This window comes from Phalacrocorax aristotelis, chromosome 6, assembly GCF_949628215.1.
Source record: "Phalacrocorax aristotelis chromosome 6, bGulAri2.1, whole genome shotgun sequence".
Lineage (NCBI taxonomy): Eukaryota > Metazoa > Chordata > Aves > Suliformes > Phalacrocoracidae > Phalacrocorax > Phalacrocorax aristotelis.
In genome coordinates, this window is record NC_134281.1 from 16,329,367 (window position 1) to 16,342,662 (window position 13,296).

The 13,296-nt window shown below is 36.3% G+C and overlaps 1 protein-coding gene across 2 annotated transcripts in view; it reads right to left on the reverse strand.

Moving 5' to 3' along the window:
* Positions 1-13,296, reverse strand: part of CACNA2D3 (calcium voltage-gated channel auxiliary subunit alpha2delta 3) — a 486,549-nt gene that overhangs the window by 278,783 nt on the left and 194,470 nt on the right. For both annotated transcript variants that reach the window (XR_012661052.1, XM_075096179.1), the window contains exon 6: positions 870-1,001. Coding sequence is in view for 1 of the 2 variants with exons in the window: in XM_075096179.1 (XP_074952280.1) it covers positions 870-1,001 (132 nt within the window). In the remaining variant the exon portion in view is untranslated. The remainder of the gene's footprint in view (positions 1-869; positions 1,002-13,296) is intronic.

The following is a 13,296-nucleotide window of genomic DNA, read 5'->3' on the forward strand; positions in this document are numbered from 1 at the left end:
AAACAAAAAACTGCCTTTAAATAAGGACAAACATTGTTTCTGCCTTTGAAATATCATGGAGCTTGAGAAGTGAACTATAATCTAGAATTAACACAGATGTAGTAGCCATTACTTTCAGTTACTTTGAGACATACAGGCTTATACTAAACTTGCTCACATTAAACTTAAGACTTCAGACTTAAAAGAATATGGGCTATTAAACCATGTCAGCTAAAGGAACAGTTCCCACTATAAGCCTGATCCAAAGTTAGAGAAACTGACTATCAGTTTATTTAACTTTTCAGCTTATTTAATATGTGGTAAATTTGGTATGGGATTAAACATAAAACTTAATAGGTAAAAATATACATTTTAAGCTATTTCTAGAGAAATAAGACATGTCATCTAATTGCCTTTATTACAACTGATATGAAAGTAAACTTTAAAACAAGTTTTTGAAATCTTTAAGTGTAAAGAGGTCAAGTTGAGTGGACGTCTAAAAACTGAACAATAAATTATAATTAAGTCTTACCATACACATCAATAGAGCACACTAAGTTCAATACTAGATAAAGGGTCTAGTCCTTTTGCCCTCCTTCTCCACAGTCTGTTTAGAAGTTATTTTTCATATGCGTGTATACATATATCTGAGTAGGAATATATACGAGTACATGATTTATCCTGGGGGCTTCACCTCCAAATGAAAATTGGTAGAAAAAACTCAGAATGTTGTAAATGTTGATTAGAAATGACTCTCTCTGAAAACTAGATAAAGTAAAATCAAACCTGCAAGTATCTGTGAAAGTCATTATTTATGAAAATACTCAGTGGAAATTTGCAGCCATAGCATTCTTTATTGTATTCTATGTAAGAACTTGTATTCTTCTTACCTGGATATTGTCTGAAAAATCCTTTTGCACTTCCAAAGTACTGCCAGATGAGAGAAGGGTCACGATCAAAATTATCAACAAACACCTTATTTAAAGATTCTGACCAATAAACTCCATTTACGATGGCTGGATCTGGGCAGGGGGAGGAGGCAACAAAACAAAACAGAGGAAAGTGATTTTCCCTAAATAGAAGCCCTTGAACTCTATCATCTTCAGCTTATCCAGTACCCAAAAATCTAGTGACTGCAAAGTACTGCAGAACATTTTTTGATTTTCTTTGTCAAGTAAGTGATTCAAAATAAATGATACACTTCAATAATGAAAGAATGGTTAAAATACAGAAGAGACACCAGGTACGTTTCTTAGATAAGTGAAAATTTCTCATTAGACCATCTGTCTGGAACTACTGTATTGCTTATTCTGGAGAACATAAATGAGTCAATCTGATAATAGATTATTTACTCAATTTACTTTCCCTAAGCGCATGGAACATCCCATGTCCCAAGTCTTCAACTTGGTAAGACCATTCTTACTATATCTGAAAGTTTATGTGTAGGAACAGAAAGTGAAATACCTTTTATTTCACACTTGACTGAATTATGATATATGTACAAACACAAAATCGCATGGCAAATAACGCTTGCCATTATTTGGGAAACACTGGACACAGATTTCACAACAATTATCTCATTTTTTTTGATTCCCATAGAATGAAATGAAAAGCAAATTCTTGATGTTGAAAATAAACTGCAGATTTGATTAGACGGTAGGAAATCAGAAATAAATGAACATATCTTAAAAAGTTACTCAATTTCAAACTCTGAATTTTGAAAGATGAGAAACAGTTAAGATACACTATATTCCCAATTCAATCTGTATGTGAAGTTGGCAGTTTAGAAAGGAAAAAACAGAACTACAATCACAGATGTATTATATAATTTGTAAAAGTGTGCATACATGAATACACAGTAACATTTGCTCAAGTATTTGAAATAATGCTTCCATTAGCTTGCAAAATAATGTCACTGTACTGATTTCAGAAGACTGCTTAGAATGTGATTTTAATGGAGTGGAAAAAAGGTGAATTGTTATCTTTCCTTACATTCATCAAGAAAAACAGCAGAAAAAGGGAAATATCTCAGCTACAAATCTTTGAATGTTGTTTTCATCTAAATATGTAGGTTTATATAGATGGACTCCTGAAAAAAAACAAGGTCAACAAAACAGATACTTTTAAAACATGCCTATTATAGTTACTTGTTTCTCTAGAAGATGAGATTTAAAATCTGCCCAACTAGACACATATCAAGCAAACCAATGTCACTAGTCCAACAGTACTACTACAGTTTTGCCTAGCTGGAAAAATCCATCGTCCAGTTGTTTCCAAGTCTGCAGTTACTCCAACAACAAGCTGTGATTAAGACATCATTAATTAACTGTCAAGACTGCCTATCCTGGGATCTATCTCCCGTTTGTAAAAATATGCACCTATTTCAGCACCCCAAAATTTTGATCCATTGTTCAGCATTTAGACATTACATGAGAAGTGAAGCACTAAAATGAAAATCCTACTCTCAGTCCTCTGGAACTTCCCAGTACTAGTTAAAATATTGTTATTCTGGTTATGCTTCTATACACAAGTTCTGGCGGAGTATCTGAATCATTAAAAAGCACAAAAGCACAGTGGCGATATTGACTCAGCATTACGATACTGAGATAAAGTGATAAGTTCAAGTCATCCTTAAAAAGAGCAACATAGTTCAGAGGGTTGGTTTTGGTTTGGTTTTTTTCTTTGAAGTGTTGCTAGAAAAGCCTGTTTAGAGGAAAAATAAGGAACCTTTCCTCAGTCTCTATAGGACAACAAACCCTTCAACCATCAGGATTAGTGAAAAGGTGAAAAGCCAAACCAATCAAACAGAATAATTCTATCTTAATTTATGTATAAAACTGTAGTGGTCCTTAGCAACTCACAGTCAGATCTCATTCCAAGACTGCATGTTGTTCCATAGTATTTTACAATATCAGCAGTTCATCAGATGTCTTTTGTCCTGGATTCCTCAGAGGCTAATTTTTAATGCCCTTTCCTAATGAATCTGTGCTATAGTGCCACTCATCTAAGCAGAACCTTCACTCTGCCTTCCAACCCAATGATAATTTCCTTTAAATTCTATATACACTCCAGCTCTATAAAGTCATAGGACAACTTCAGTTGTACAGCTATTAAGCTCTAAACTGAATATGAAATCCTGCTGGTGACACTTGAAAAAATGTATTTATATTAAAAAAATACATATATAAAGCTACTTTTAAAAAAATCATATTAAAGTATCTATGCCACCACAGTAGTGGATTACTTTTTTAAGCCAAATTATAATGAGCCACTTAAGATGTTTATATATCTGTACTACAGATTAGAGAACTCCATGGAAATACAATCAGGAATTTTTCCTTAAGCACGATTGGTTGAGTCTGCATTAGGTTGCATTAGGTTGACAACACTAATCACTACTCGTCCAACTGCTGATCACCATAAACATCAATGCAGTGACTCTGAAACTAATATGAATTTTCTAGCTGAAAGGAGCATTAAGCAGGTATTTTAAATAAAAGGGCAAAATTAGAATGTGATCTATGATGACTGAGTTCCTTCAAAACGAAACCCGGTGATAATTCACTACCTTCCTACACCCTACATATCTATTATTATGCTGGCTGTTCTTTTTACAATATACCATGTTACTTTTTATACATCAACCATTTTTATAAAACAGCAAATAAGGTATCACTCAGTTAAATCCTTAAAAAAAATTATTCACAGTACAAAACCGCAGGCCTACAGACTTCATGTGGAAATCACGTGTCTTTACTGCCTACAGTATCTTCAGGCAGAAGGATTTCAAACATGTGTTGGGTTGATGATTGGACTGATCCTAGAGGTCTTTTCTAACCTTAATGATTCTATGATTCTATGAGCTCCTTGTTCTGAGTTTGCCAATGATTGTTATGTGGATGCTCCTCTATTCACATGCACCGTCCTAAATACAACTGAGTTCCTGACCATGTAGCTTCATTAACATTTTACAGTCTGATCTTCTACTAACCTATATGCTAACCTTGTAGTTCTGGAAACTTCCAATTTTAGTAATTACACTAAATTGCTTAAATTGCCCCAACTACTTCATTTAGAATCAGTATTCTTAAGCTTTTGTATTACTGGTGAATGTCATCTGCATCCCCAAAATAGCTATATGTTAGGAGTGGTAAATTAACACTTGTGAATATATAGAGATTTGGGGAGGGAGGAAAAGAGTAGAAAATAAAGCTTAATATAAATGCAAAATCATTAATGTGACGTTATGGGGCTCAAAGAAAACAGTTGGAAATAGCTTCTGCCACAGTTCTTGAAACATAATTTCAGTTTTTGCTTCCTGGCAGTAATAGCTAAAATATAATTAAAATATTCCCTTTCCCTTGCCTTTTAGATGGGCTGGCTTGCAAGTATATGGGATTTTGCTCCACTGCTGTTTGTGTAGCTGTTACCTGTTTTTACTGATATTTAATATAAAACCAACCCCCAGGCAAATAGGTGCAGTGACATGAATCTGAAACATAATTGCCAAAGAACAGTACAAATGCATGTAGCAGTTAAGTTGCTGTCATAGATACTGCTGACCCAAAGAAATAGGTCTGAAGTCTCAGCAAAGGCAACGAAGGTGTGCAGACTGAAAGATGCGCAACAGCATGCCGAAGGTTAGCACTATAATGATATGTATTTTAATTCACAGCAGCCATACAAATATCTAGAGTAGAATAAGTCTGTGGAATGAAACTAATACATATATGACACATTTTGCTTTCTAATAATTCCAGCAATCTGTATAGAAAACAAGGGAGACCACTGAGGAACTCAGTGACTATGAAGAAAATGCAGAATACTTCTCTTTCTTGCCATACTCTGCTTTATTACCAAGAAAAAAAAAAAATGTTACCAGTGGTTATTAAGTTTTTTCCCCCTATTATATTACCATTGTAATATAATCATTAATTTCTCCTGGAAAGCTGTCAGAGATGTTGGCATCCAAAATGGTGTATCTTCTTGTAATATCTGACGACCTCAAGGGCATCCCCTAACATTGCAGAGCAGTACTGCCATACAACAAAGCAGTACGAGCACAGCAGCCTACAGAACCAAGCACTGGAAAAGGAATGCAAAATCCAGCACCCTTTTGGCTCAAAGATAGCAACAATATTAGCTTAGTTTTGATGACACTGACAACATATTCTTTAAAATATGACCAGACTAAATAACAAAATCACATACTTGCTGGGATATACACCAAAAATCTAATAATTATACTACTCAACACTAATATGAATGCTTTTCAGGGTGGTCCAACATATTCAAGAACTGGGGCCGGATGCCAATTTTGGCAACTGCCTTTGGTTTTTTCTCACTCTTCCCCTCCCCCTGCCTCCAGTGGGTAACGTGGATGCATCAGCTCACAGATCAAAGCATCTGGCCATCTGTAGACACAAAAGGTGTTTGTCCATTTTGCTTCATGTGCTGAGAACCATTTGCCAATGTCAGAAATCACATTCACTCCTCATAAGTATATGGGGTGGTAAAGAATTCAAGAGCCTGACTGTGTAGAGGCATAGTAGTAGGCATTTAGTTGTTTCAGCTTCCAACATTGCCCTAATAACCTTCCCCTTCTCCTTTGAAGTGGCAGCAAAAGAACTGGAATATGGCCAGATGTGTTTACTTTTATGCTGAGTTTCATGAGAAGGTTTGGGGTCTTTTTGTGAGCAAGGTGGTCTGAGATTTAACTTGAGTTCGTTTGAAAGTCAGAATTACAGCTGCAAACTCCTCACTAACACCATTCTGGGATAAAGATTCAGTTCTGACTCTGCTAAAAGCCTGCCACCTAATGAATAATTAAAAATGTCCTGCAGCAAATCAGTGTAGCTTTGAGGTCACCCATTCAGGTACCGACCTGGTTTGACCCTGCTTAACTTATCAGATGTAACAGCTAAAACCAACCAGTACATGGACAGATCTGTGAATTGGTTAGAGCAAAGCTCTAGAAACAGCACGCGAGCAGGATCTATGAATAGAAAGTATTACTTTTTTAAAAAATTGAAGAAGGAACTTGGCACAAAAGTCAAAGGCTTCAGTTACTGTCCATCTGAGGAAGAACTAGAAAGATGCTGCCTTAATAGAGCTGCTGTCACAGGAGCAGGCACATGGGGCAGTTACACCTAACACTAACACAAGCCTAACAGAATAGGGTTGCCTAACCAGCAATTGCTGAGGCCTTTAGCTCTGGAGACCTAAAGTCAAACCCCAGTAATCCTGACAGATAATCACTCCATAAATTAGTGTGACCACAGATACCAGGATATTTCTGTATTTTCAGAAAAACACACTCACTTCCACATTTTTGCAGGATACAAACTGAATAATATGAAACCTGAAAGATCGGTAAGAAAATACCACACTACAGAACTCTAGGATGCCAGGGTGTGACTGAGAGACAGGGCAAACAGCATGAAAAACCCCTGCTAGAAAGAGTTTTCCAAATGGGAAAGAGAAAACAAATACTCAGAACATACAAGTTAACCAAACTGAATAGAGACCCTATAGGCACTGCAGTTTCATCACAGAGGCAAAACAAGTCCTGAATACTGAAAAAAGAGCCAGTTCTGACACATGGCAAGAAGAAACTTCTGCACAGGCTGATGGAATAGTGACTACCAGCAACCAGGAAACCTAAACCTCTGCAAGTGACAGGGCAGCAAAAAGTGTCATGACAAACAATACAGGAAGCCAGCGTAACACGCTGCAAATTAGAGGGAAAGAAAGCAAAGATGACTGCTGCTAAATGAAGCCAACTGTGCTGTAAAATCTTTAACTCACAACATACCAAAAGGGACAATTTTAGCAGAGGTGTTGTCAAAGTGATATATGACAAAGGCAAGGCACAGCCTTGGAAATAAAAGTCATCCTTACAGAAATTTCTCATGGACAGACCTGTTCACAAATCTTTACAAAAGCCATTTAACACACAAGACCATGCAAGCCTATAAACTAACTTTTCATAATAAATATCTAATTCCTATTGCTCAGATATTCAGAGAGAGATGGAAATACAGAAATAGGGCAAGCTAGTTACAGGACATTTAGTTACACGACACAGTGCCGTAAGGACCAACAAATAATGTTTTGACCAAGAGATGTTAAAGACATCCTAGTTTTATCAATGCATTGTGCCTCATGCATACAACAAATGGAGGCATAAGAACCTTTAGAGAGAAATGTTTTAGCATATAAAATGCAATACAGTCGTACTGGGCTACAAAAAAACTAAAGCTCTACTGCTACATTCCTGGAAGTATCAACATAGTATGAGTATGCAAGTATCAGATGTGACAGCACACTTATCTATTAGTATGACAAGTCATTGTCTCATCCTCTCAAATCAACCAGCCCTTGCTGCTGTAGAGCTCTATAATCCTTGTGTAACGCTTCTTCCTTGCACAAAAGACCGTTTGCACAATTTGAGTAGAATGGAAGTTTTACTCAAACAAAAAATAGTTGGGAAAAGCCTCACAGATATGAAAATGTTCAGCTGGTTCAAAACCTCCGAAGCTCGTATTAAAACATGCTGAAAACACTGAGCAGATGCACAAATGCATCTTGGGATAAATAACATTACAAAATTGGTTATGGATTCTTAAACACTATTTGCTCCTTCAGGAGTGTGCCAAATAAAAGCTTCAAGAAAGACACCTACATAAGCAAAGTACAGTGTAAAAATGTCTTTGTAAGTTTTTAGGCAAACAATATTTTGAAAGAGTTTATATTCTAGCCAAGCATACTAATACTTGACCAGAAGAGCAAGCCTTCTTTTGTCCCTTCACACAACACAGATCCAAGAAAAATCAAAGAAGGGTCTGTGTTATGTAGCAGGATGGAGAGACAAATTATTACTGTATTCTAAAATAGGATATGAAATGAATAAAATGTATCTTTAGATGAACTTCTATGACTGTCAAATGTCAATCTTCTCCTCTCCATGCTAAACGAAAGCTACAATTTTTGCATTTGCCATACAACAATGTAAGCAAATGTTTTTGCATATTCAGTTCTAAAGGTTTACAGAAACCCAGAATTATTACATTGATTACCACTAAGTTTACAGATTAAGAGTGCTTTTCCAACATAGTTCATGGAGAAAATAAAGTCTAGAAAAATCTTTAAATAAATCAAAATAAACTGAAAAGCAAATAAATCTCCCCAATATATTCCTAGCATATAGACTAGGTCCATTAGAAATAATCTTGTATTGAATCATGAGATTTTTTTCATCAATATATTCCACACTAAAAGATAGCCTGTGTCCTTTTTTCTGTTTGTTAAGTCAATAACAGAACATACCCCGTCCCCCTGATTGCTTTTTCTCATTCAAATAATGAAATAAACACAAGTAAGGAAAGGTAGCAATTAAAAAGAGAACAAACCAATTATAATTAATTTTCATTATTTTTTAAAAGCATATTACCTTTACTACCAGAGGCTAATGATGAGCAAAAGACTACAAGAAATTCTCCACAGACACAGATAGAAAGTGGAAATAACTGCTCTGAAAGAATAATTAGGCATATAATACCAATAACATGTTTAGTGTATTATATATATATATTTACAGACACATCCTGTATACAGCTGTAGGCAAGGCAATAGATGTATGGTGTGGTCTTTCTTTGTTGTTGGTTCGGGGTTTTTTGATAGGCTCAAACCTTTCTTCAGGTTACACAGTGATTACACAGAAAAGGAAAAGAGCACCACAAAAACCTCAAAACCAATATTTTTCCAAACTCAAAATGCAGAGAATAAAGGTAAGGAGGAGGACACCTTGTGTATGTTTAAAGCAACTAAATTTCTTTGTACGTGGTGCAAGACAAAGGCAACTGCTTTTGGGACAGGACAATGATGCCTAACTGATGGTTCTTAAACCTGCTTGGGTGGAATTTATTCCTGTTTCTGCTGAAGGAAAAAGAATCATGAATCTTTTTGCAGACAGACACATTAATAAATAACACCTGGCTTTGGGCACTAAATTGTGCTTCAGGTAGGAAACTGATCCATAAGGCAACAAAAAAACACTTCAGTCTCACAAAAAGGAAGAATTATGTTTATAAATTATTTTTGGAGAAAGTTAATTTCAAACTTTTCTTAAATTAAAAGAATGTATTTCTAAATGATAATTCATACCAGTCCCTTTTTATCCCACAATATAATGTATATTTCATGTAAGAGCTTTTCACCATTGCATTACAGACTGACCTTTCAAACAAGCAACAGGTTACCATCAAATCTTTAAAAGCCAAATGCAGCTGGATGAGGCAAGACTAATTAAGCTAGTCCAACAGGTTTAACACTCTCCTTACTGGTTCTGCAGTTGTGACTGTCTGGGGGCAGATTCTATAATTTCAGTGCTGACAAGCTGAAAATTTCAAAGTTTCTTTTTCATTCGGTGATGTTAATTGTAAGCAGGTGAGAAGAGAACTTGCTTCACTTTAAGGGGTGCTTCGGTAAAGTAGGTAATCCCCAGAATAATTAAAAATTAATCCGAAATAATTTACTTGGACTTCTATTCACGTAAGCACCCCAAACACAACATGCCCTCAAATCAGAGATGTTGAGAGTACAGACAGTAGTAGTGCTTGGGTTAAAACTAGTTAAAAAGTCTTAGTTAACTCTAGACTAAAATGTGCTCTCTTCAAGTTCAGCAAGTTCACTCCAATTCAAAGAAAGGCTGCCATTGCCTTTCTTCAAATTCACATTCTCAGTCAAGCAATACTTTTGCTTTTGTGTTTCATTCACCTCATTCTTGAAAATTTTGTCTTTGTAGTCCACCCATTTCCCTACAGATCAAAGGGTTCACATGCCATTTCTCTCATTGGCCATTCCCATGTAATATCCCTCAAAGTAAAACAGGAGGTGAGTTGCAGCAAGTGAGGACAAAATTCAGTTTGAACATACAAACCTGAGATTTTCTGCAGAGGTGGTCAGTGGGACCCAGTGTGAACTTACGCTCATGGAACTTGAGGCAACAGACCTCCCTGCATTCACACTGAGCCCACTCACACATAGGTAGGTGGGTAAGTGCAGTGCAGGACCACACTGAAACACTGACTCCAGTGCTGGAAGTCACAGAGCACAGCATGGCAGAACTAGCATGGCAGCAAGCATGAGCTAATGAGGAGCCTTACAGCAGGATTCATTATCTGCAACTCTATACTCTGCAGTAGCCTTTTATGCTCGCATTTGAGCTCCAATGTGTACTGTGGATATGCCTTTATCCTGTATGTGTTACCTAGTACCCAGGCCCAAGTGGACAGGAATAACAGCATTAAATAGCTGCTGCCACCAATCCTCCACAAGCAGAGCTAAAATGGTGGCTCCACGGCTTCTAATCAGTCATCAGAGTAGTTAATAGTCATCAGAGACAATAATACAGATAAAGGAAAGATAAAAGAGGAGACAGAGTAATTTTCTACCACTATAAGCCATTGGTAAATTATTGTCACTTTCTTGCCCCTGGAAACAACAAGGAAGCAGGGGAGGCATCATCATTAACAGAGGTGTCTCAGGTCAAACAGCCTCTTAATATTATACCTGGGATAGTGCGCATCAACAAACCTTTACTGTCTCACATTTGTCAAAAGGCAAAGCCCAACCATAAGTAACTAAGCAACAGCTGCTGAATAAGGAGTGAATAAGGAGTGGTAGAGTGTAGGGCTTTTTAGAGGAAAATCTTAATGTTACTATGTACCCTGTATCTGACATCTAGTTGCCATGGTGATGTAGATGTATTAGAAACATACAGATTAGATCCACAGCCAGAGACAGCCAGACTAGGATACAAGAAAGATAAAGCACAGTACACATCTTGCGCGGTGATGCCAACATTTCCAAAAGGCTTACTCTAAAAGACAGAGAATTAAAACAAAACAAACAAAAAAAAAATCCCAAACTGTGAAGCTAAAGCCCTTTGCAAGAACAAAGCAACAGCCTGAGTAGACTCTGGGAATTGGATCTGAGGCAGAATTTGAGCAAAACCAGATGGAACAAGTGGAGAAGTCTGTGCATCTTTGTCCAAGAGCCAGTAAGAGTTAAAACAAAGAAATATGGGAAGATAGGAAATTCTCTGCAACCTTTACTAAATCAGTTAGACTAAGAAAGTTCCTTTAAAATTAAACAATGACCGAAGTTAGGAAGACAGTGCAAACATTGTCATAGAGATCTTAAAATGTGAAGACAAACAATTCAGGGGAAGGATTTCAAAATATAAATATAGTGGTCCAGGACAATATGTGGCCATGACTATTTAAATAACAACTCCAGGATGTTGCATTTTCAGAAGCACAGTCCATAAAATCATATACAACAGTGACAGACAAGATTTTATTTCTAAATTTCACACACTGCAGGAAAAGGGTTTTGCATATCTGCTAGTTGCAGATTATGATCTTTCTGCATTACTTGAGAAATGAATTTTTTTTTTGTTCTAATATTCTAGAAAATAGGTAATCTTGATTTCGACAGCCACTTGGAAGTCATTGATAGGAAAGTACGACTGAACGATATTCATAGCTCTAAGTATCAAATTGAAAAAACCTCACTTAATCAAAAAATGGTTGTGGTTCATCACATTTCAATATCTTTTAGAGAAGGCTCTATGACATGCAGCAGATTTTTTTCCTATGCAAGCAAAATTTTTGATTAGGGTCTGCATTTATTGACTTGTAGTGCATAAACTCATCTTTTAGCGTGTAGAGAAAATCATGCAATGAAAATACCATTTGACACAAGTGATGTTCTTTACCAGTCTCTAAATTGTTCAAGCAAAACTTTAAGATAGTTTGTGAAGTCTAAGATCTACTTTTGCAATGTTTCCAGCATTCGATAAGTAAACAGATATGGTAAGCTGAAAAGCACAGACTAGACCTAATGCTTTTTTTACTAAAGACACCAAGTTCAGAATTATTCAAAGCTGTATTTCATTCATAATGTTTGTAAATCCTTTCTTAGCGTGTTAGTGATAGAGGAGATAGAAAGATAGGACGGATGGAAACAACTGCAAGAAAAGAAAGAAAACATCTTGTGACAGGACAAGGGGTAATGGTTTTAAACTAAAGGAGGGTAGATTCAGACCGGATATAAGGAAGACAGGTTGCCCAGGGAGGCCGTAGGTTCCCCATCCCTGGAAACATTCAAGGTCAGGTTGGATGGGGCTCTGAGCAACCTGATCTAGTTGAAGATGTCCCTGCTCACTGCAGGGGGGTTGGACTAGATGACCTTTAAAAGGCCCCTTCCAACCCAAATTATTTTATGATCTACAACCCAGAAAATAATATGAGAGCACACAAATAATTGATTGCTAGCTTTCCATAGTAATAATAATAGTAATAATCATAACACAAAGCTTTTAAAAAAAGGTTTGTCACATGATAGGATCTATACTTTCAACAGCCATTAAGTGATCAGTGACAAAAGAGAGAGAGGCACAGAAGACAGTACACGTGCTACAAACAATCATGTCATAAGCAAAGCTATAAGAGATAAAGCTGATCTCTGCTGAAGAGTATTACAAGCTTCTAAAAAAAGACCAAATCAAATATACTAAGTTATGGAAAAATGCTAAATATGGGCTGTCCACATGGAAAGCAACTGAATTGTGAAAATAATGAGAGCAATAATTGAAATCGATAGGAACATATAGGGTATTTTTAGTCATCTTGTCTCTGACATGAGTGATGTCCAAATATACTTCAAGACTTGTGAGACACTTTTCAATCACTTCTTTTATAAATTCATATTTACTCAGAGCGATGACTGTTAGAGTCAAAATGGTTGCTAATACTTGAATTCGTTTCAAATCCAACCGCATGGAATTAGTCTCAGTGTGGTATTAATTTAAGGAAAAATTATTTTAGACTATTGTTAATGAAGCCTTCTTTATCTTTTTACATATTATTGAGCTTTTAATTGTATTTTACGTTCATGAAACTTTTTTTTTAAATGCTGGTGAAACAGCTTGAGACTTTCAGCAACATATTGTGTGCCTTATGTTCGTTAGTTGAGTTGACATAAACCATATCTCCTGTTGACAGAAATGCTTGAAAATATTCACGGACTTCAGCATCCATCACAGAAAAACTCTGCACTTATGGAAAGCACTGATAAAATCCCTTCCTGTACTTCAAAAACACCAGAACAGCAGCTATACCACAGTATGAGGATGGAAAGAACAGACAGAAGACAGCCAGACACACTTCTCCAAGTTAAAATTTATATTATTGCTTTCATTTTTCAAAGCAGCAGATTAACTCTTGGACTGTATAACACTGATCATCAGAT